Here is a 24723-nt window from a genome sequence, read left to right on the forward strand (position 1 = left end):
AGTAAAAGGTGGACTGGACTCAGGTGTGCTACACTACGCAAGGTATGCATTTGGGCCAGCTTGGGTAATATTTGACATGAAAATATGGTTAGCTGTGCTCTTACCTTGGGAGGTACCCGCATGACTTGAGGTGTCGATCTGTGTGATCCAAACAACTGCCTCTGGCTGCAGAGTGGATTCCCCCAATGTCCTCCAGTGGGGTGTTTGCACGGTTGATTGATGGTCCCCCTCCTGTATTTTTGGCTGTGGCTAGCATTTCTGCCACCCTCTCTTTTGCTCTGATGCGCTGGTCATGCGACCTCTTCTGCAGGTTTCACAATGTGTTACCCCCACAGCATTGACCTTAGCTTGTATCCCAAGCCAAATCTTCCTGTTCATAGACTCAGAAACATGCATGGATTGCTTTCCAAACAGCTGGTCATGCTTCAATGCCACTTCCTCAGCGAGGATTTCAAGTTCCTTGTCACTGAATTTGATTTTTCTCTTCCTGCCTTCTCCTTTTTTGTTCCTTTTCTGTAGCCATGGTGTTGTTGTATCATAACAAAGTATAGCTAGGGGTCAGAACAAATGATGCATCCTGAGTGAAACCTCCTGTGGTGTGAGTGAAAAAGGGATGAAACTAAGCTAATCGTGTGCTGTGAGCAATCACACAACTAGTCCCACAATGCTGTGAGGAAAGTTCCCATCAGTCACCACACGGATCCGCCCTTCATCATCTGGGAGTCCCTACTCACAGGGATGGTCGTGAGACCCGCTATGGATTGGCCAGATGTCTAAGCCTAATCCTATATGTGGTACTCACTGTGAACGGAATACCAAATATGTATTGTAGTGACTGAAAAGCAGTGCTAAAAAGTGAAGTGCAAAGTGAATTAAGTGCAAACAGAGATATAAAATTAGGTAAAGAAGAGGGAACTACTTTATTCCAATCCTCTTCAGTCCTAAGAATGAGAGAGTGCGTAGTGGACTCAACAAATAACCACTATGCTAGATGAAAGGTCGACATGTTTCTGCAAAATAGATCCACGTGGTATCCAGCTGCTTCGTCAGGGCCATTATCGCTACTGCTTTTTATTAAAAAATAGTGCGTTCAAAACAAAGGTGAAGGAATAAGATACCACCACAAACTTGGTGATTAAAGAAACTCTCCTACCTTAATTAGTCAGATAGGAATATAAAGCCATCGCCATCACCAACAGACCCAAGGGAGGAAAAAACAAAGGGCATCAAAATTACTTGTAATACCACTGTATTTCATAGCCAATTATTCCAACACAGCATGGTATTCTTCAAAACGGATGTGTGAAGTTATTTTAAGCCAAATTACACACATTCGTCAACAGTACAAACATAGTGACTGCTCACTTACCAATTTGGCAGGAGAGAAAAACCCACCTCACCTGGCTACAGCGCAGGTAAAACAGGGCACCGCTCTGAGATGCGAAACAAACAGAATAAGAGGAACAATTAGGACACAACAGATAACAGGCCATCCACACACAGTCAATGAGTCCAAAAACAATCTCAGGGGGATCTTATTCGCTAATGGTAAGGACAATCAGCTATTGGAGTTGCTCTATGTCATCATTACCAGTCGTTACAAGAGAATGTGCTATGGAGTATATATAATGCATGTAGCACTCTCTTGCTTAAAAAACAGTGTTCATAAAGGTTTATCGCTTGCGCCATCTTTTTGATAGAAATCGACTAACAGTTAACTCTTTGCCATAGTTTTTGAGAGCTAAACAGTCGAGATATATGAACTGCCGGCTATTGGAGTTGCTCTATGTCATCATTACCAGTCATTACTAGAGAATGTGCTATGGAGTGTATATAATGCATGTAGCACTCTCTTGCTTAAAAAACAGTGTTCACAAAGGTTTATCGCTTCCGCCATCTTTTTGATAGATATCGACTAACAGTTAACTCTTTGCCATTGTTTTCAAGAGCCAAACAGTCGAGATATATGAATTGCCGGAAATGTTAACACACACATTGAGTGCGGAAAAACACCCGAGCAAGCGGAACAGATAGTATCCAGGACTCACAGCTTTAACCAATGAAAACTAGCGATCCGAATGGCAGACACATCTATGCACCTGGACAAACGGAAGGCAAGTACAAATTAGCCAACAGCGGTGCGAAAACAATAAAAGGCAGTAAGGAGTCATTCAGCGTGCTAGCGCTTACCTATCCGTCGGTACCCTGCGCGTCCCTCTGGGCTGACGTGGGAGGTACCGGCGCCGCGCATAAGCATGCATTTAAGTCCTTCTCCATTCACTGTGCCCGGCGCCAAAGATGACATCATAGAGTGCGCCGAGAGCGGAATTCTGGGAAATGTAGTTGTAAAAACCTACGATGTCTCCTGGTTCGATTCTGAAGTCGGATATATTTACTTCAATTACGAATATACCTCAGAGAGACATCCACGGAATGTCTTCATTAAGACCAAATCTATCAGACTTCAATTTGAACACCCATTTTTGTTCCTTTTTAAAAAGAAAGTTGCTCACATCAGAAACATGTGATGGAATAACGGGCTGTTCAATAATGGTCCACCTGAGATCAGTGGGTGTGGCCCACCTCTATGTAATGTGAGGTCAAACGTGTCGCCTGTTTCCCACACCTGATCGAGCTCTTGTGCTCGGAAATCCTTGTTTTAATTTTTCGGGTAGTCATCCCCACATATTGTTTATTGCATGGACATGTAATAAGATAAATTACATTTTGGCTATTGCAATTAGTGAAGCGACGTTGTTCCCAAGGACGACATGTGCCTATGTCAATCTGTGTGGTTTTTGTGGTTTGGGGGCAAGCAACACAATTCCCGCAGGGGTGATGGCCTGTGACCGCTGGCATGTCCCACAGTGTCCCCACTGTGCGCACAGTGGTATTTCTGGGTCTCGTGTGGACCGATTGATCTTTCACGTTTCGTCCCCGTTTGAAAGCGAACAAAGGGGGTGGTAATGCAGCTGTGTCTTTACCAGTGTTTAAAATCGCCCAATGTTTTTTCACGATTTTTTGTATCCGATTGGATTCAGTATTAAAAGTATTGACACAAGTGATCCTGTTGTTTGCTGGCTTGGGAGGTAAAAGTTCTAATAAGCCTTCCCTGTTATTATTGGAGGCACGTTTCTTAGAGGACCTCACTAATCTCTTGGGATACTTTTTTTCGGTTAGATGTTTTTCTAGAGTTAATGCATGTTCTTCAAATGCAGCATTAGATGAGCAATTCCTTTGTAACCGTAAAAATTGTCCATATGGCAAATTGTTAAGTAATGCCCTAGGATGGAAGCTTCCATAATTCAATAATGAATTTCTTGCTGTGGGCTTTCGATATACCTCTGTGTGCAAACCGTTAGGCGTGGAAATAATCAACAAGTCAAGAAAGGGGAGCTGCTGCCTACTCCATTCCATGGTGAATTTCAAAAAAGGATTTCTCTCATTTAGCCACACATGGAACTTGTTCAGATCACTGACTGAGCCACGCCACACCACCAGAACGTCGTCGATATAACGTTTCCACAGACGAACGTTCTCCAAAAAAGGGTTTCCCCCATTAAGCACATGTTGTTGCTCGAAACTGTGCACATACAGACCAGCGAGACTAGGAGCAAAAACACTGCCCTTGCTAGTCCCACTGATCTGCAGGTACACAGAGTCCTCAAACATGAAAAAATTCTCCGTCATGGCCAGAGTTGCCAGATTCATAATTAGCCTGACAGGAGTAATGGAGTTAAGATCTCTAGCTGAAAGCAATCTCTCTATCACCTCCAATGTTTCTGTCTGTGGGACTGAAGTGTACAGGCTCTCCACATCAAATGAGACCAGTAGGTCCTGCTCACTATCATAGTTTACCTCTGGTAACAAACGGAGTACAGCTTTAGTATCTTTTAGGTAGGTGGGCATATCTAGTACTGCCGGTTGTAGAAAGAAATCCACAAAGGTGGATAAAGGCTCGAGCAACGAGCCAATGCCCGATATTATGGGGCGCCCAGGTGGTGGTCTCTGGGGTTTGTGTATTTTTGGCAATACATAAAAGTATGGCATCACAGGATTGGTTGCACATAAATATTGAGCCTGCTTATCTGTCAGCCATCCTTCCGCTAGCGCCTCTTCTACAATGGTGCCAATGATAGTAGTCAATCTGGGTGACGGGTCTGATGTCAGTTTCCGATAGAATTTCTTATCACTCAACTGTCGCAAGCATTCTTCTCGGTAGGTGCTGGAGTCTAACAGGACTATCGCACCCCCCTTGTCAGCTGGCTTAATAGTGATGGCCGAATTTGATGCTAGGCCATCTAAAGCTTTCTGCTCACTTTTCTGTAGGTTTTTTTTGGGTGTTGTAATAGCATCTGTAAATCATGCTCTACAGCGTCCTCGAAAGCCCTCACTTTTGCAGGTAAACCCAATGTGGTTGGATTTAACCTTGACGGCTTTCTGAGACCTGTGTTCTCTTCTGGGGTCTCCGAAACGGTGTCTGGTCCCTCTTTGTTTGCAAATAAAAAGTGTAAACTGATTTTTCTGAAGAATTTGTTCATCTCAATATTAGTGAGAAAAGGGTCAATAGTATTCGTAGTGACGAACCCCAGCCCTTTATTCAGAACTTGTTCTTCTATATCCGTCATCACATGGGAACTGAGATTAATCACGAGGGAGGACCCGCCGAGGTCCCTGCTGTTTCTTGTGGAATCCTCTTGCCATTTCTCAGATCCATCGTTTGGGGAGGTAAGTTCCAATGGACCTGTCCCTGTTGTTGGGATCTGCGTCGGCCTCTCGATCTCCCTTGGCCATACCCTAAAAAATTACAAAAAACAATTTGATGGACAGAATGTAGATCAATGTCTTACATTCACCCCAGTACAAGGATCTGGGTCTAAATCCATCGTTTTTTGCACTCCACACCACCCTGGGTCAGATAATGGCTTTATGCAAATCAGCTCTGACCCTGTGCCCCATGGGAACAGTCCAGTCCGAACTACAACAGCCATATCTTTCCCAGACCGGAATCAAGCATCCGAGGACCGGACCGGTTTCGAGGTAACACCTCTCATCAGCCCGGCTAGCTTGACGCCAGTGGTGTGGAGTGCCTGGGACCCACGTCTGGGCATCCCCAGCGCACTTAGGGCGGATTATGCAAACACAACAGGTGATGGACCGAATGTGGATCCATGTCACACACTCATACCCTAAAAAAGGCTGCTGGGTATATTCGGGATAGTATTGGTGGGGACCAAAGGGTCCTCCTTGTGGTGGGAAAGTAGGGGCACCCCATGGCATAGGTTGCCACCAAGGTGGGGGAAGTGGGCCGTAGCCATGGTTGCCACCACCCCAATTCCTCCTATTGAATCCTCTCCCTCTTTTGTGCTGGGAGTTACTGTTAGAGTTAGTAGCATCAGAATTGTTTGAATCTGTGTCTGAACTAGAGGTCCCATAAGTTGAACCCCCTCTGCGACCTTTCTTTTTAATAGGTGCGGGTGTATAACTGGCACTTGTATATGGATAAACTTTATCCATGGCGAATTTCTCCAGATCTTTTTTGCATTTCTCGAGTTTAGTAAACAAGATGGAATCTCTAAACTCTTTGCCAGCTTTGTTGCTTTCATCCTGATTCTTAGAGAATACCTTGGATGTTAAGGTTGTCTTTATCTGGCCCTCGAGTATCTGAATCTCTACCAAGATCGCATCAGCAGCTTTCTTGGCCGTCTTTATGATAAGCACCAGCCAGTCTCTAGTGCACTTCCACGCGATTAGGGACCAATCGCGTAGAAAGTCTTTATCGTCAAGAAAAAGACGAGGGACATTTGTGACAATTAGCCCACTGGGGGCACCATTGCCACGAAGATATTCCGCCATGGAAATACCATGGACACAGATCCTGGCTTGGCTTTTCTTTAGTGTTAGAATTTTAGCCCAACCTTCTTCGCTGGATGTCTGGACCGGTGACGACATGTCCAGCACGCTGGGATTCTCAGCTAGGATCGACTGTATTTCCATTTCGTCAAACGCCAATCCAGGAATTGTAGTCATCCTGTTAAAGGTTCTAAACCCAAAGGGCTATGTGATGAGTGACAGGGACCTACTGCGTCACGTAACGTACCTCCTATCCAACCAGCATCCTTATTAGGATCTGGGAATTAAAAAAGACCCGCAGCTCAACAGCTGCACAAGAGCATGAACAAATAGATGTGGGGTGAGGGTCTGAGGGACTAATTTTATATCTCTGTTTGCACTTAATTCACTTTGCACTTCACTTTTTAGCACTGCTTTTCAGTCACTACAATACATATTTGGTATTCCGTTCACAGTGAGTATCACATATAGGATTAGGCTTAGACATCTGGCCAATCCATAGCGGGTCTCACGACCATCCCTGTGAGTAGGGACTCCCAGATGATGAAGGGCGGATCCGTGTGGTGACTGATGGGAACTTTCCTCACAGCATTGTGGGACTAGTTGTGTGATTGCTCACAGCACACGATTAGCTTAGTTTCATCCCTTTTTCACTCACACCACAGGAGGTTTCACTCAGGATGCATCATTTGTTCTGACCCCTAGCTATACTTTGTTATGATACATGTTATTTGGGATAATAGCATAGGCTGGTCGTTAAACTAGTCCCTCAGACCCTCACCCCACATCTATTTGTTCATGGTGTTGTTGTGTCAGAGCTTCTGCTCCAAGTAAAGTTTCTCTAGGCTGAGCTCCACCAGTCTTCCTCCTCCTCAGACTCTCCCAGTGTACAGGTGTGTGGAATCAATGAATCACTTCCTGGTTGTGATATCCTCACAATGCAGCAATCTGGGAAAATTTTGCGAATCCGCAATTAATGATTCGGTAAATAAGTAATCGCTAATAAAAGTAGCAATTTTTAAGAAATCGCAATTTTTTTGCGATTTTCTTGCTGCATTGGCTTTTGCGATTCTTTAATAGCGATTCCTTATTTATCGCTATTAAGGAATCGCAGAATCATTTTTTGATGCATGTGGACCTAAGTGTTCTGGCACAGTCTTTCATGATGTGCATTATTCTGTAGGTCACGAGGAAACCAGCCCAGCATACTGCTATTCCAGTGACATTTTCCAAAATATGAAGATAGCAGAAGAGAAGCAGTTTGCAAGCCTTGGCTCTCATCTCCTGCAGGGCTAAGAAGGACTTGGTCAGCTCTGTGTATATGTCTTTAAAAATTACTCTGGCATATACAAAGGCCTTAAATAAATTTGCAGTACAAAAACTGTCTCACATCCTCTTTCATACCGCACTGCTATTTCATTTTCCAATGTATTTCTACTTCTATTCTAAGTGTCAACTGCTGTACTTAGAAAAACATGATTTCCACTGCTTTTTAAGCTGAAAGCACTAGCCCATAAAATGTACTCCTATTACAGACTCTGTAAAGGTCACCAAGCTAAGTTTCAGCTGGGTCTGAACACCACCTGAGCCCGTGAAAGCACTCCCAATCTCTTAACTTGGAGCAATAAATCAGACAGTATCTGCTGAAACTCATATTCCCTTGCTTGGCACACAGTAAAGCAGGCGTATGACTGGCTACTGAAGGCCGAAACGGATTTATTTATGGACCTCTTACAGTAGATGTTGCAAACGTTGCATAATTTAAGGTACTTCATAATGTGGTTGAGGTGTCTGCTCCACATAGCCCAGCAATAGGGAAGGACTTATCAAGAAGAAAGCTGGAGGGAGAAGTGTTAGCAGGTTGTTTTGACATGAATATAAACCTTAAGTTCCCAGCAATAGAGACAGGCTTATTAACCCCTTAGTTGCTGAGCCCTTTCGCCCTAGTGCTGAGCCCTTTTTTGGGGGGGTAGTTCGCAGTTAGAGCTCCATGATGCTTTGACACATAAGGTATCCATGCCCAATTTGTTTCCAACTTCCTGGCGATTCTGAAAGTACTCAGAGTTTGTGTAGTCACCCGGTGGAGATGGAGAAAATATAGTAAAATTGTGATTTTTGTGGGAAAATAGGGAAAACATTGCTCTGTATAAAAGTGTCTGTTTGCTTTCCCAGCTTTCAGGAACATGCAGAGCTGAATAATAAATATTTGTTACCACTGTTTTGGCATTTTTCAAAGAGGTATCTAATTTTTCCTATTTTTTGTGCTCCCAAACTTACTTCTAATTTGTGGTGAAAATCAGTGTAAAAACCATGAGTGATCCAGAAAGCTATAGATTCCTGAAAGGTAGACAAAATCCCAAATTGATCAAGGGGTCATATGTGAGGATCCCTCAAGGTTTTCTTAAAGAAACTATCTGCTGAAATAAATACTGAAAATTAGTAGGAAAAAACAGCTATTTGTGACAATGGTTTCATCTGTAACTGTTTGTCGCAGTGGCAAATTTACAAAAACAATGCACCATTACATCCACTAGGCATTTATGGTTGTGGGGATATGTAGGAGTTGATCAATATCCCAATGTTGTCATCCACCCAGTGTTGGCTCTTGTTATCTCATAAATCCTCATAGATACATCCTTGTACCACTAGATGGCTTGTTGCGCTCCCATTTTATCTAAAACAATAGGATTTAGTTCAGAATCCTAATTAATACCCTCAATGACATAATTTTCTTCCTCAAAGAAAAATATATTGATTCAAGGACCCCCATACCTTTCTAACCAACCCTCAATTAGAATCATATGTTTGTTTGGGAAATTGATCAAGTGAGTGATACAATTTTCGGGCTGGGGAAATTTACCTGGGAAGAAGGACAATATAGAATATGTTTATCATTTAAAATATTTTTTTAAATGGTGTGTTCGGGAATTGGGAGAGAGGGGTTAGCAAGGATATCATGATATTAGCCAATCCCCATACACAAGCCAAATGTCTCCTAATAATGGTAACTATGTGGGATGTAAGGCCACTGTCACCTGATCTTCATACGCAGGCCGAATGTCTCCATAAGATGGAAACTTTGTGGGATGTTAAGCCACTGATGGAATTATCTAATGAACTTGTGAATTTAATTATTTCAAAATGGTTACCCGATCTTTATACAGAGGGAAAATGTCTGTGAATGATGGATCACTGGGGGCGGTTAGACCATTGGTACAACTTGGGTGATGAATTTGTATGTATAAAAGATCATTGGTGATATGTATGTTTTACATTTTAGGCCCTGATGAAGTCCCACAGGGACGAAACTCGTTGACTGGGCCGGATGGATTGCTTCTGTCAAATTGGCATTTTTAAAATAAAATTGGAATTAAAGCAACTCGCAAGACTCCTGAATAACTTTTATTCATCACATCATGACTACTTGATCCATTGCTGGAGATCAGTTTAACCATCTGTTGATTTTTTTAACGGATAATCCTGTATAGAATTGAACACTCTTTTTCATTTGTTATTTCTTCACCTTGTGTTGGGGTGGCCTCTTGGCAATGGGGTCACAAAAGTAGATCGCTGGAGGAAACAGAATTGGTAATAATTACACACCAATGCGCCTTATGCAGCCCACATTACCAGTGTGCTTTTTTCTAGTATCTAAATGGAGTTTGTAGCTAGTAAAGGTAAAAATATAATAGATTAAAGTGTATAATCTATACTTTTACATTTTAAAATGTGCAAGAAACAGCCTGACCATTGACAATTTTATTTTGTGCAAAGTCACTGGAGGAGTATGTAATTTCTAATGTCACACGTCTGTCCCACTTTTTACTATTAAGCATTCTAACTTGTGGGCAGCAAGGTGTCATTTTGGGTGACTCAATTAACATTTGAAATCACGGTTTCCTACCTTTGAAAAGAGTGGATTGGACAGGTCTGTGCAGCAGGGCTCGAGCTACTTCAGTCAGACTACACAGGGTATAAGGAAAGCCGTAGCCTATTCTGGGTATATGATCAGCTTGAAAGGCTCAACCCTCAATTTAAATCTATCCAACGTCCAGGTGTTCTCACACTAAACGGAATGATTTTCAGAGTAGCAATAATGCTGAGAGAAACAACACTGAGTCTGGCTGGGATTTCTTGAGATGGGAGCCACCATCCTCTTTCTTTATGGAGAGCATCCTCCTCCTCAGATGCTGAGCTGACCACTATATTCCAAATTAGGGAAAGCAATGGTTGCATTTTATTTTGCTTCTAAAGTGCTTCTTTTCATATGTGCCATGAAGATGTCAAGCAGGAGGAGATGCAGTAGCCAGAGGACATTTTTAAGTTAATGAGTGGCTGCAGACAGAAAAGAACAAAGATACAGCACAGAGAACGGGATAATTATATGGTCAATAATATAGTTCTGAAAAGCAGGGACCATCTCCAGTGGCTAAATGGATTATTGGCATCCAATAACGGCCATCTATCTTCATGTGCCTTGGATTACTATGTTCCCAAGATAGAAACAAGAGTAGCACTAAAGCAGCAGTAATCTTCAAAGGCAATTTATCATGAATAAGTGCCAAAATACCAAATTGCTTCAAAGGCTGACTCCCATGCGAAAGGCTATTTTGGGTCCTTGCATAGGCACCAGTAGGCAACTTCTAGAAACATTTGCAGATGGAATCTAGAAACGTAAGTCACTGTGAATAAGCATGTTTCTATTGAATACCATCTTCACGAAGATCATCTGAGGAACTCCTCAAAGTGTCCAACCAGCTCGCCTTTTATTGAATATGGACAAGGCGACAGGAATCAGTTGCCCTGCTTACTCATTTTGTGTCCCCAGCGGGGTCCACAAAGTCATGGTTCATATTCCTTAAGAAAATGGTTTACAAGCAGTGGAATTCAAGAGGCCATATCGTTTGTGGAGTAACTTTCCTAGGTTTGGGTGAAAGGATGGATAAATTGGTCTGACACCCTTTGAACTAAATTTTCAGGGAAAATTCAGAGGGACAATAGCCAAACCCCACACGGACAAATCCATGATTAGAAGTTGGTGGCAACAGAGCCACAGCATGGTCTTTTCCTTTCTTTGCCTAATAGCTCTTGGGGGACTGGTTAAGTGCAATGTTTGTGTGTTGATATTTGAGCCCTCCTGCTCTGTATACTCAAGGCCAAACTGAAAGAAAGCTTTAAGTTTCTAACAGACTACCACTGGTTTAAGTCATTCAGAGTACCTCTCAGATGGCCTGGATGAAAACGATTTAGGCTGCTATAAATCACTACTGGGAGCTGGAGAAGAAGCAGACTCAGGGAACATATCAGCATGCCGCAGTATTATATTTCAACAGCACCTCCATTGTAATCCCTGTGTTAAGTTCCGCCTAGACCAAACGTTCTACTACAGGAATTTCACACAATTTTCTATTATCTCTGAAATCTTGTAGTGAGGGTTTTAAATGAGGCATAAAGTGGAGAGATGATCAAAGGGAATAACCAAAACCCTGAATCACAATATTGCTTTACAACAGCTTTGAACACTATGAGTAACTGGTGCACAAAGGCAGGGTTTGGCTTTTCTAAAGCATCAACATTACTCCAGTTAATGTACTCACAAACCAGGGCTAACAATTCTTCATTATACAAGCATAAATGGTGTAGAATTATCAATAAACAGACAACAAACCTACCTGTATCCGAACTGGTTGGGCCCCCCACCCCTGATGTTCGCCCTTTTACCTGAACCTGACATGTTACATGACCTCCTACGACAACCCAAGCATGGGGACAGCTCATATATTACACATGGTAACTGGAAAACAATAGTGCAGGGCAGATGGGTTCGCTGGGGATGGACGGGGGATAGGTTTCTAATTTAATTTCTTTTGTTGTTGATGTTTGTTTGTTTCATTCTTTATTTATTTATATGCTACTAAGTCCGAGGATGTGGTATATGCTTTTTCACTATGCCTAACATCTAGATGCAATGCAACAATACCTGTGGTAACTATTACATATCAGATGTTGAGCTCAGAAGTGCTGTTACGTGCTGAAAAACATTATATTCTCTTTGATCATCAGAATTTATATCCAGCCTTAGCATTCATTAATTTAGACCATTTATAACCCATTTCGGAACACTGATGACTCCCAAAACAGAGCAAAATTATGAAAATGTGTCTATCATTGGCTGACAAACCAAGTTTCAAAGTGATACTAAATGCGAAAAGTGGTTGTTTCTAAAGAAAATCATGTATACCCACAGCAACGTCCTGTGTCTTCATTCTGAAAGGGGACTTTCGTTGGTGAATAAAGTTAACACAGGGAAGGTAGCTTTTCTACTACAGTCACCAAAAAAATTGGGTTATTCTGCTCCAATTAATGTTTTAGCAACTGACGAACAATTGTTACTTACCTGTAAACAGGTGGTTCTCCAGTATTGGTTTCTTTCATAGATTCACATGCTTGAATATTCCCAGTCCTCGGAGTGGGAGTCCCACAGTAAATAAAATAGCTATAATATATACTGGATCACTGGATCCAGTATATATTATATCACTGGATCTCTTTGCCACACCAGAGAACCGGAAATGCCCAGCTTACGCAAGTTGGCATCCCCACAGAGGGTCACAGAGCGATGCCCTTTTGATGAACTGGTCCAATCTGTTTGTTTACGCCTTTCCTCCGATCCCTCTAGTGCCACGCGTGCTATGGAAGATGAGGAGAGAGCCCTGCCACATCCTTCTCATTGCTCCCAGGTGGCCGCGACAGGCATGGTTCTCGGAACTGCTCCTTCTGTCCCAATGTGAGCCCATCCTTCTACATCCTCGGATGGATCTTCTCACCATGGACAGGGGTCTAATTTTTCATCCGGACCCCTCTTCTCTGAGCTTATCAGCCTGGAACCTGAACACTGCGAATTTGCCCATCTAGCCATTCCGCAAGATTGTAGGGACATCCTTGCTCAAGCCAGAGCTCCGTAACTGTAAAAACCTATAAGTTGAAATGGAAGAGATTCTGCCATTGGTGTGCTGCTACTGGTGTTCATCCCATTCGTGCAAAACACCTGCACAGCTCATTCCTTTCTTCTTACAATTAGCTCAGTCCGGACTTTCTCATGCCACTTTAAGAGTTTTTCTGGCGGCAATTTCACGCTTCCGCCAAGATAGCTCCACCTCCCTCTGCTCTTCTAGGATAACACGACAATTTTTCAAGGGACTATTTCGTACATTTCCACCTATTCAGCGCCCTCCTCCTGCTTGGTGCCTTCACATTGTTTTGGCACAACTAATGAAGACAGCATTTGAACCTATACATAGAGCTGACTTAAAGTATCTTACCTGGAAAGTTGCTCTTCTCCTGGCATTGACGTCTTCACGTCACGTGAGTGATATTCATGCATTTACGATCAATCCTCCGTTTCTTCAGTTTCAACCAGATGGTGTGGTGCTTCGCACTAACCCTACCTTTCTGCCTAAGGTACCTTCAGATTTCCACATCAATGAACCTGTTCTTCTGAGGACTTTCTTTGTTAACCCAGAGTCTCCTGCGGAACAGCGCTTGACATTAAACGGTGCTTGAAGTTCTACATCAATAGAACGGCTCTGTTTCGCAAATCTGACCAACTCTTCGTGGCTTATGGACGTTTTCACAAAGGGCGTCGAGTTACCAAACCTACTATAGCCCGTTGGGTGTCTTCGGCCATTGCTTTCTGCCATCAAAGGGCAGGTAAGCCTCTACAGTCTTCGGTGAGAGCACATTCTACCAGATCGATGGCGTCCTCCACTGCCTTATTTGCTGGTGTCCCGTTACATCAAATTTGCAGAGCAGCCACGTGGTCCAGCAGACACACATTTACTAAACACTACTGCCTGGGTGCTATGAATGAAGCGGATACCGCAGTAGGACAAGCTGTGATTCATAATCTTTTTCAATAAGGTGAGCCTCTGTTCTACCATCCTCCTATTGGTTTCCAAGTATTTTATTGACTGTTTCTGACTGTTATTTCTATATATATATATGTATTCCATACATATGTTTTTTCAGTCTGTTCATATGCTTCGTGACCTTGGAAACTCTTTTATTGGTGTTCACTGCTATCTATTTTATATTCAAGCATGTGAATCTATGAAAGACACCCTAATACTGGAGAAGAACAATTGTTACTTACCTGTAAACAGGTGGTTCTCCAATATTGGTGTCTTTCATAGATTCACATGCGACCCTCCCTCCTCCCCTCAGAGGCTCTCTTCTCCTCATAAACTCTTTGGTCACTCTCGTGCTACGAACATCTGAGGTGCTGAGCTCTGAGAAGAAGGTTCCAGAGGGTTGCTGACACCTGATTGGCTGCGGTTTGGACCAACATAATGACAAGGATAGACTGCAAATGTTTTTTTCCTTTTCCATGCATTCCTATGTAGAAATATGTGTAGGCTTGTTATGCCTATTTTCTAATACATATTTCAGGTTTTATGTTATTTCATATATATATATATATATATATATATATATATATATATATATATATATATATATATATATATATATATATATATATATATATATATATATATATATATATATATATATATATATATATATATATATATATATATATATATATATATATATTATTGCTATTTTATTTACCCTGGGACTCCCACTCCGACGACGGGGAATATTCAAGCATGTGAATCTATGAAAGACACCCTAATACTGGAGAACTTAAGTTACACAATACCGTTTTACAAGCTGATTTCTGAAGTTTAAAATACTGTACTTGCCTTGTGCAAATATTGCTTCACTTGCTTCTGGTTCACTTGATTGGACTGGTCGGGAAGGGGATCGTGCTGGTGATCCTGTTTTTGGTTGCGAGAGATGATGTTCTGCGGGGTTAATATATAAACATTCAAATTAAATATCAATAAAAATAACGCTTTCAGCGGTTATTTTCAAGAAAAAGGAAATCTGAATTGCATTTATGACATGAGCAGTAAATAAATACCTATCATACTATGCTGTAATGCATTCATGGTGATAAGTCATCTTTGATGTTACCTAATAATTTAAATGATACAACCTCTAGCTTTAATTTAGTAAAGTTGCCCAAAACTATTTTTTTTCAAACATTTACCTCAAATACAATCAACAAAATTGGAGCTGGAGATATATTTCTGTTAGCATTAGCCATTTTTCAAAGTAATGGCAAAATATGTCACATATGTGTGTTTTCTCAGTTTACACTCTTTAAAAACCACAACATTTGGGGTAGCAAGAGTTATGTTGGCGTTAGACTAGAGTACAAAATTTGATTTTTCGAATTTTATAGGTGCACAGCAGGATAGGCAGCCACTCTCTTGCTTTCCAGTCCAGAGACAATGCCTCTAAGAAGCAACTTAATCTAATAGCCGGCACACCAGATGCTCAAAACAGTTACATTCCTGTTGTAATGTTTCTTTGTGAATTAGTTATTTCAAGTATTCGAATCCCATCCAGCCAATACGTGTTTTGTCCGGGTACATATATACCATATGACTTCTTAAGTGCTAGAAAATAGTAAGTTTTTTATACTATGATTTAAATCAACATTCCGATGTCCTCTATTTCTAAGTACTCCCCGAACCAAGTGTCTAAGTGATCTTACTGTGCAAGCATGCAAAATAAGGTACTTATGTCCAATAGGTGCAAAAAATTAAGAGTATTTCACACTAAACGTGTACATCCATAAAAATCATGGAATTATATGCAATGTAATGTGGTTCGGTGGAGGACGTAGAAAGAGAAACTTAACCACTGCTGCATATATGGTACAAAAGAAGCTATCTGCCAATGCATATGAAAAGGGATGCAGGAGTTCAGTTGTGATGATGAAGATGGAACTGGTGATCATTCTAGACTCAGAAAGCATAGCTGGTAGAGATTGAGTTCCCCGAAATTTATCAGAACTGCCTACTCCCACCTACCTACTCAGTCTTGCCCACTTGCTAACATCACGAGTCAAATGCATGCCCTCAGTAGCAGAAGAGCAGATCTTTCAACCCATCTTCTATGTGGTGAGTAGGCAGTGGCAGTGTCTACAGCCACTGTGCTCGGCGCTGGGGCAGTTTTTAAAATTGTTTTATTCGGATGCATTCTCACTTTTAAACTTGCTGCTGGAATACTAGTGCACAGAGGCGCTCACGGGATAGCGATTAAGGCTTCCCTGCTAAACGCGCTTTGACGGACTTGACTTCCAGGCTTACCTGAAAGACTCCGACGCTGAGGGCTGATCTCTTCCCTCCTTCCCGCCCTGGTCCGACGCGGTGGCTAGCACCGTTGCGCGGAGGGCGAGGAAGGTCGAGACTGCCATTTCCGGTGCGCGGGGGGGCGGTTAGCGGTCTAGTGCTGCAGAGGCACTCACGCTGTGGGGATAAAAGGTGGATGCAACCTCGGACGCGCAGCGGACGAGCGCAGCGGGCGCGACGAATGCGCGCCGAGGTTGCGCTTAAGTCAAGCCCGTCTGCGCCCGTCCGCGGCCGGTTGCGGTCCAGGGCCATGCCCCCTGCTCCAAAGAAAGGTCATTTATGCTGGAGCAGAGACGACTTGCTCTCCCTCCGCAACTTATGCACTAGCAGATCTTGTCTGCATAGCGTAGTAGTTGACGAGAGTACGGGTTGTAAACATTGCCAGTTCTCTTTTGACCGGTCTAAGCCGGCTAAGAAAGAACATCATAAGCTAGTTTGTGGTCTGCTAAATGTCCGGTCGCTGCATGCGCATAGACTGGATATCCACGATCTCCTTAGTGACAAACGATGGGATCTAGTCTTCCTTACGGAGAAATGGTTGGACTGTGATTCTTCCCCAGAGGCCCTCAAAGCCATTCCAGAGGGCTATACCCTGATAAGGCTAGACAGACCAAAAGGGAGAGGTGGAGGAATAGCCATTGTTGCCCGGCTAGGCTTACGCTGCCATTTTGAGCCGACGGCTATCAATAATAGTGAGGCGGTGAGATTTCCATTCAGGTCAATGGGGGGTATAGTGTGAAGGGCCTCCTGATATACAGGCCTCCTGGCCCAGCTGCAGGATTCGTTGATAGCCTGGTCGAAGGCGTCACAGAGGTGCCCTGCGCACATATAAGCTCCTGGTGTTGGGTGATCTCAACCTACACCTGGACAGCCCTGCGGATAAGATGGCCGGGGACCTTTGCAAAGCAATGAGTGCGCTTCAACTTGAGTTGATAGGCAAACTTCCCACACACTCACGGGGCCATTTATTGGACCCAATTTATGCCAACTGGGAACAAGTGGAGGCTGCTACTCCTGTGCCCATCCCCTGGTCAGATCACCACTTGGTACCCTTCTCGATCTACATCCCGGGAACTAGAATACCGGAACAGGTAGTATTACATCATCCTAGGCGAAGATGGGTCAACTTCTCCCAGAACAGATTTAATGAGGCACTTACGAGGGGGGGTGACCCGGGGGGTGAGGATGTGGAGACAGCTAATAAGAACTTGAATAAGCACATCATGGCTGCTCTAGACCAGGTTGCCCCGCTCGCCCCGGTTAGATCAGAGGGACGTGCCTTGAAATCGGCATCTTGGTACACAGATGAGGTGCGATTGGCCAAGAGTGCATGTAAACGCACAGAAAGACAGTGGAGATTAGACTATGCTGCTCAAACCAGGATGGACTATCTTGTAAGCAGTCGCAACTATCATAGACTAATCAGAAAGGCCAAAAATCTGTATTTTGATCCTAGAATCAAGGAGGCAGGAAATTCCTCAAAGGAACTGTTTCTAATTTATAAATCTCTCTCGGTCGGAAAGCCTGCAGCAGTCCCAGAGGAATTCTGTACGGTGGATAGCTATAACCGAGTAGCAGAGTTTTTTGCTAATAAAGTGGCAACTATTAACTCGGCCTTTCCTAGTCAAGCCACCATAGCCTCCGAGACTGTAGAGGATTGTGGGGTAAGGGAGGGGCATCAGGTGTTAACTGTATTTGTCACCCCGCCTACTGAAAATCTCATTCAGATTTGTGGTTCAATAAAATCAGGCTCCCCTAAAGACCCTACCACCCCTAGGCGCCTGGTGGGCAGTTTGCCTACTTTTGAGCAGTACATTCGACATCTCCTGAATATTTCTTTTGGGACTCACTCTGTCCCTGAGGAGTAGTCCTTCCGCTTCAAAAGAAGCCTAATATTAGTTATGATAGGCTGGACAATCTTCGCCCTATTTCTCTTTTGCCGTATGTGGCAAAGGTTGCTGAAAAAATTGCGAACCTCCAGCTTATGAGCTTTGTAGAGGAAGCCTCCTTGCTCCATGACTCGCAGTTTGGGTTCCGTCCGCGGCATTCAACTGAGTCAGCATTACTTATGGCAGTAGAATCCTTACGGCAGGGAGTGGATGAGGGCCAGACTATGTCTCTGATCCTCTTGGACCTAAGCGCAGCATTCGACACTGTAGCTCATTCCATCTTGCTACAGTGTCTGAATGATGGAGGAGTTTCAAGGGCTGCGCTTGGGTGGATTCGATCTTTCCTGACAGGTAGATGCTTCCAGGTCCGCCAGGGAGAATGTTATTCTAGGGATATTGAGTTGGGCCAGGGCGTGCCGCAAGGCTCGTCTCTGAGCCCGACCCTGTTCGATCTGTATGTCTCCTCGCTGGCGGTCATAGTTGAAAGCTATGGACTTCGTCTGGTGTCCTACGCCGACGACACGCAGCTGGTCATCTCCCTCTCGCGCGCACCCGGTCTGATGGCGGACAATTTCAGAGTGTGCATGCAAGAACTGGCAACCTGGATGTCCGCCAACTGCCTGAAACTTAATGGCAGCAAGACCGAGGTGCTCGTGGTGGGGGGATGCCCATCTGTGTGGACGTCGGCGTGGTGGCCCCCCTGCCTAGGAGAGACGCCTGTACTCTGCCAGGAAGTTAGGAATCTCGGGGTGTGGTTGGATGTTGACCTTGCCTTGGGCCCCAGATTGGCCGTGTGGTGGGGACATGTTTCGGAGTTCTAAGAACTCTGAGAAAGGTCTTGGTTTTCCTGCCAATCTCTGCTCGTCGGACGCTGGTGCATGCCTTAGTCACCTCACGCCTGGACTATGGCAATTTGTTGTATCTGGGGGCCACGGGAAGGGCTATCAATTGCCTACAGGTGCTACAAAATGCTGCTGCTTGCCTTATTTTGAGGCTTCCTAGGAGATCTTCCTCTAAGGCAGCACTCCAGGCCCTGCACTGGCTTGCTGTTAGGAGCAGGGTAGAATTCAGGGCCATGGCCACGTGTCACCGCATCCTGGGTGGCAAAGCCCCTGCCCTGCTACGGAGCCTGGTGACCAGGTATGAGCATACTAGGTCTCTGCGTTCCTCCTGCACAGGTCTTTTGAAAATTCCTAAAATTAGGAAGGCGCGTATGGGAGGAAGGTCGTTCAGATATCTGGCAGCGAAACAATGGAATGACTTTCCGTCAGAGCTACGCTTGGAGTCATCTGAACTCTTGTTTAGAACAAAGCTGAAAACTCACTTATTCAGACGGTAGACGGTTGTGCTGGCTGCTTACTGCTTACCCCACTTTTATAGCGCGGGGACACGCCTGTAGGCGTACACCAGGCGCTTTATAAATCTCCCTAATGATAATAATAAATACAGTGTCACCTGCATTCTTGGGAGCACGTCCCCTCCCATTGACAGTTAGTTGTTCACCTACTATTTTTCACAAGGGAACCTGAGAGAGTACAGGAAATAAGCAATGGATACCAATCTCCCAATCTTATATAGCGCAGTCCTAAAGTGACCCTAATTTGAAGGGCTTCTCCCTTATTTTTTTTAACCAATAAATGAACAGGCTCCTGCTGTTGGCCTCTGAAATATTCATAGAGTTAATTGCTTCTTGAATAGATGCTCAGATCATAGACTCTTCTCAGTACAACTGGTTACGTTTTGATCTCGGACTAGGACTGTGTAATCCTACAGTAAAGCTTGATACTGGACAAGCAATTTGTGATTTTGGCCCAGCAATGTGTGGTCTTTACCTAGAACTGTGCAACCCTGAGCTTACATCATGATATTGGTCCTGTGTTGGTCGTGGCACAGCAATGTGTTTTTAGCCCAACACTTTATGATGTTGGCATAATTCTGAAGGATCACCGGACAGTATAATGTGATATTAAGCCATATTGACTCCCATAATATTGACCTCCGAAATATCGAAAGGTTAGTGCATATAGGGACGTATAGATTTAGTATTCCTAACTACACAGATATTAATCTTGAAGATATATGTTTTCACTGAAAAAACAAAGGTTAAAGTATTGTTACAGTTAGGGGACAATATTAATGTTGTGAACAAAAAAACACAGAAATTCACCAGTTATTTTTTTAGAAGCGCTAACTATAACTTATGCAATGCACTGCTCATAACCTCACATGTGCCATTGCTCATGACATGTTATGTTCCATGACATCACTTATAACATCTAAAATGACATCACTGATGCAGGTAAGACTTTTTAACAATTATTTCTAAGGGGTGAGGGGATGTTGGAAAGGGTTGGGTCATCTAGGACAGATAAGCTAGGATCAATCTCTGAAGCAAACACGACTACTGAGAGGAACTCAATAGACAAAGTAGTAGAGGCCTTGTGTACAGGACCTGCTATCACCCCAATGACTGCTAATTTCACAATACAAACTTGACTGTAACACAAAAACCCTTTTTAATCGCTCCTTGTAGAGCACAAGAAAGTCACCATGGGGTCAAACATGATTAAACCTCATGATAAGGTACAAATCGAAGGAAGAGGAATAGTACTGTAGCAAAAGGGACATGCATGATGGCACAAATGTGCGACTATACACTCCAGTGTCATCCAGAGAGGAGTTGTTCACTTGCCAGGCTTTGAGGATGTTTGGCTGAATACGTTTGAATGCTCAGCTTGGGGTTTGAAATTTAAGGGGCTAGATAAGAAACAAGTGATTTGATATAGGACAAATACAAGGTCTCAGAAGTGGCACAAGAGGAAAGGGACGGGTACAACGGTGGGGGCTGCATGGGAACAAAGGATGGCCCAATGTGAGTTCAGCATCTCATGGTTAGATGGCAATTGGCATATATAATATCTTGACATGGAATGTGCGAGGCATAGCCACACACACAAAGTGCTACAGGATACATGTGTACCTAAGACGTAGACAGGTGCATTTTGCATGTCTGCAAGAGACCCATCTATTGAACGAGGAGCTATAGAAACGGGCTAAAAGATGTTGGGGTAGAATATATATGGGAATACTTACTCAGGGTTTGCCAGGGGGGTAGTTATTTAGATAGCACTGGGAGTGGCATTTTCCACACAACACACCAGACTAGACCCGTAGAGCCGTTATGTGGTGGCAGAGGATGAACTAGACACACTGCTGCTTGCCCTATCTGCAATCTACGCCCCAAGTGGCAATCGGTTTACTTCCTATTCTGTATTCCCACCTACACTCCTGCAAACTACACAGATATCAACTATGTGGCAAAGAGATTTCAAATGCATCCAAGCCTTGGACCTAGACAGATCTGCCCCACCAGTACCAGTGACCTAGGTGTTTGCAAGTACCCAAATATTGTGACCATGGACAGCACATACACAGATAATGGATGGGTGGACGGCATTAAAGCCTGAGTTAAAAATATACTCCCATCAATTGGTTGTCCATGCATTGCACGCAAGAAGCATTTGGCAAGAGGGCTGTGCTAGTGATCCAGTGGTAATTTCACGGTAATTTCTCAATGCAAAACATAATTAACCTCAAGTTTACCGCTTAAAGGCGATGGATCTTTGCCACCGTCTATCACCTTCAGGAGACTTTACATAAACAGGAAAAAATGAAAGGCACATAATATTTAAGGCAATAAAGAGAGTAGTGAGTAGTTTTAAAGGGTTTTATTTTCTAGTCAAAAGTTAAGTTTCTCTGATTCTTTACTCATTAGTCAATTTTCAATCAGGTTATAGAATTGAAAAATAAGAAAAATAAAATGAATACAGAACATATTTCATATTGCATACAAGGCACTCCATAAAGAAAGGGAAACCCCTAATTCTATGTCAGTCAGAACTCTTTAAAGAGTTTCAGTAAAAATATATTTCAAGAGTGAGTTTTGCAGAGCTAATCAATAATTAATAATTAGAAAAAATCTCCCATAAAGAGAAATAAGTGCATAAGACAAAAACCAGTCCTGATCTCTCAGCGGCTCTCTCTTTTCTGGTCTGTTCATCTGTCTCTCTATTTCTGTGTCTGACACAGAGGCTGGGCACAGCCCCCACCCTTATCTGAGGCTTTGCAGATTTTTTAAAAAAAAACTGTCTGTTCTGCCTCGTGTCCTGCAAAAAAAATATGAGCAGCCCTCCCTTCACAAGTCCACAGAAGAATGTGATCTGCCAAAAAGCAAGGCCAGCCTACACCTCTCTAAAATATGTGAACAATGCCCCCTCCTCCCTCTGTGTCTCCTCGGATGCAACCTCCACCCAATCTGCACCCGCGACGTTCACATACCTAACCCAAATTATGTCTGGTCATATCTGTTCCTGCTCCTTCTCCTCATCTCTCCTGACATCCCCCTAGGGGGTCATTATTTATACCCTAATTCTTGGATGACTATACTAACAATATTGCAGTTTTGGTAGAAACTAGCACTGTGATTGGTTGGCAAAGGTGATATAGGGATATTGTTCTCATCGCAAGTCCAACCCATACCAGTTCAGACAATAGAGGCCTAGTGCTAAGAACAATATACATAACATGTATCAATAAGAACATTTCTTGCAACAAAATGTATCAATCAATTTCCGTCTCGCTTTCACATCGCACACAGGGATGACACTCTCCCACAAACACTGGTACATTGGCACTGTGGCAGGAGTGTACAGATCCTTGTGGCCTTGACCCATGTGTTTTCCCTTGAGGCACTTGGCAGTTCATGCAGCTGGCACATTGTTCTGAGCATGGGTCTCTCATTCAGCACACTGCTAACAATTCTCATCCATGCTGGATTCTTAGGCATTCATTTTATTGTGGGTCCAAAAGCAAAACAAACACAAATGGATATTAAATTATGAAGTAAAGCCCATTATGTTCACCTCCCACCATTTTATTAACCTGTATTAATTATTACCTAGCAAAAGCTATTAATTTAAAGCAGCCTTTCTATTATTTGTGCACAACATGCAAAATGTGCAATGTTCAACATAGCATAAAAATGCACTAATGCAAATTTTCAAAGCACAAACAGTTAATACACGCTCATAGCAACATGCTCTAATGTTTTAGACAGCTTTTCATGCAAAATGTGTTTGCCCCACATGTTGTTAGTGCATGGTTGATTAATTAATACATATTATAAGATGTGTTATGAACTGAATATGCATTGTCTAAATATGCAACAAAGCCAAGGTCTCTTGAGACGGGAACAGAGGGTGTAGTATTACAAGGAAAGGGAGCTGAGAGGAGAGAACACACATTCCATTCTTATATTTAAGGCTAAAGAGGCCACAGTGAGCCTTCTAAAGGAAACTGAAATCACACGTTTTTTCTAGACTGCAAAATGCCTGTTATTTCAGCACAATTATGTGCTACTTTAAAAGTAAAAAAAAACAAAAAACTTTTGTGAAATTAAGTGTACGTTCTATAGTGAGGTTAAATCTAAACTAAACACATTTTTACCACCCTGGATTAATTAATTGAGCATGGTTTTTAAATAAAAGCATTTCAGACCGAAAGCATTTTGACCAGGCCTCATTTAATGTGTTTTCACTTGCACCAAAATATGCGTGCCATTTTAAATGCAGTCTGTCTGAAACACAAGAATAAAGCAATTCCTGAATCTAAATGAAATCTGAGCTACATCACTAGAGTGATGGAAGCAGGATAATTGGACTGCACAATCTCTGATCACAACCCACCAATGATCACTAAAGACTGGGGTAGGCCACAGCCTACAATACCTATGTGGCGCCTACTGATAGAGGCTGCGCTTTGTTTCCTGTTGCCGCTGACCACTGAGAGGGACTGCAAGTCCCAGGGGGCAAGCTGACTACCTGCACCTGGGCTGAAGAGGATGACCACGAGCCAGCGCTACTTCTTGCCGCTCCTGCTTCGCGGGAGCAGCTGCGCTTTGTTTTCTGTTGCCGCTGACCACTGAGAGGGACTGCAAGTCCCAGGAGGCAAGCGGACTACCTGCACCTGGGCTGAGGAGGACGCCCACTCATCTACTTAGGGATTCTCCACTCCCGCTTCGCGGAACTCGCGCAGGCGCGCGCCGGGCGAGCTCGGGCCAAGGGCGGGCCCGTTTAAGCCTGTTAGAGCCCGGAGGAGGACGGGACGGGGCCACCCTCTTTCGCCTGCAAATCAAGGTTAGTGCATCTAAATACCATCATGAACCTCGTTGGAGTAGCAATCTTACTACTAACTACCTATAAAAGCCACTTTTGTTTTAGACTTTGCTATGGCTATCATCAAGGAACCAAAGGGGAGGAAGTCCAATATAGGTGGCTCTCTTGTGGGTACCCTGGATCATTTTATTACTAGGGCATCATCTGTGCTTTCTCGGGAAAATGAATTAACTGAAAAAAGGCTGTCAATGGATTCTGTTTTTGATAAACAGTCATCTCTGGGTCCACTGTCGTATGCAGTGTCTCCAAACCATCAACCTGGGACTGTTACTGGTCTAATAGGAGCTAGCAGTGATGTGGGAAATCCACCACAAGGCAGTGAAGACTTGTGTACCTTATGAGACATTACGAACGCGGTACCAGCCAACACAAGCACGCTTGACCCTATTCACGAAGATTCGGGCCCGTTAAACTTAAGTCCAAAAACGAGATCCAAACAGAACTCTAAACCTGAGGCCTTAAAGGTGGTAGCTGATCCAGCTG

General features: G+C 43.4%; 1 protein-coding gene across 1 annotated transcript in view; it reads right to left on the bottom strand.

Moving 5' to 3' along the window:
- The window catches only part of LOC147698137 (uncharacterized), a 910572-nt gene that overhangs the window by 415763 nt on the left and 470086 nt on the right, over nt 1–24723 (bottom strand). Inside the window, exon 4 of the mRNA XM_086933401.1 lies at nt 14619–14720. Within this exon, the coding sequence (XP_086789527.1) occupies nt 14619–14720 (102 nt within the window). The remainder of the gene's footprint in view (nt 1–14618; nt 14721–24723) is intronic.

This window comes from Lissotriton vulgaris, chromosome 8 (assembly GCF_964263255.1).
Source record: "Lissotriton vulgaris chromosome 8, aLisVul1.2, whole genome shotgun sequence".
NCBI lineage: Eukaryota > Metazoa > Chordata > Amphibia > Caudata > Salamandridae > Lissotriton > Lissotriton vulgaris.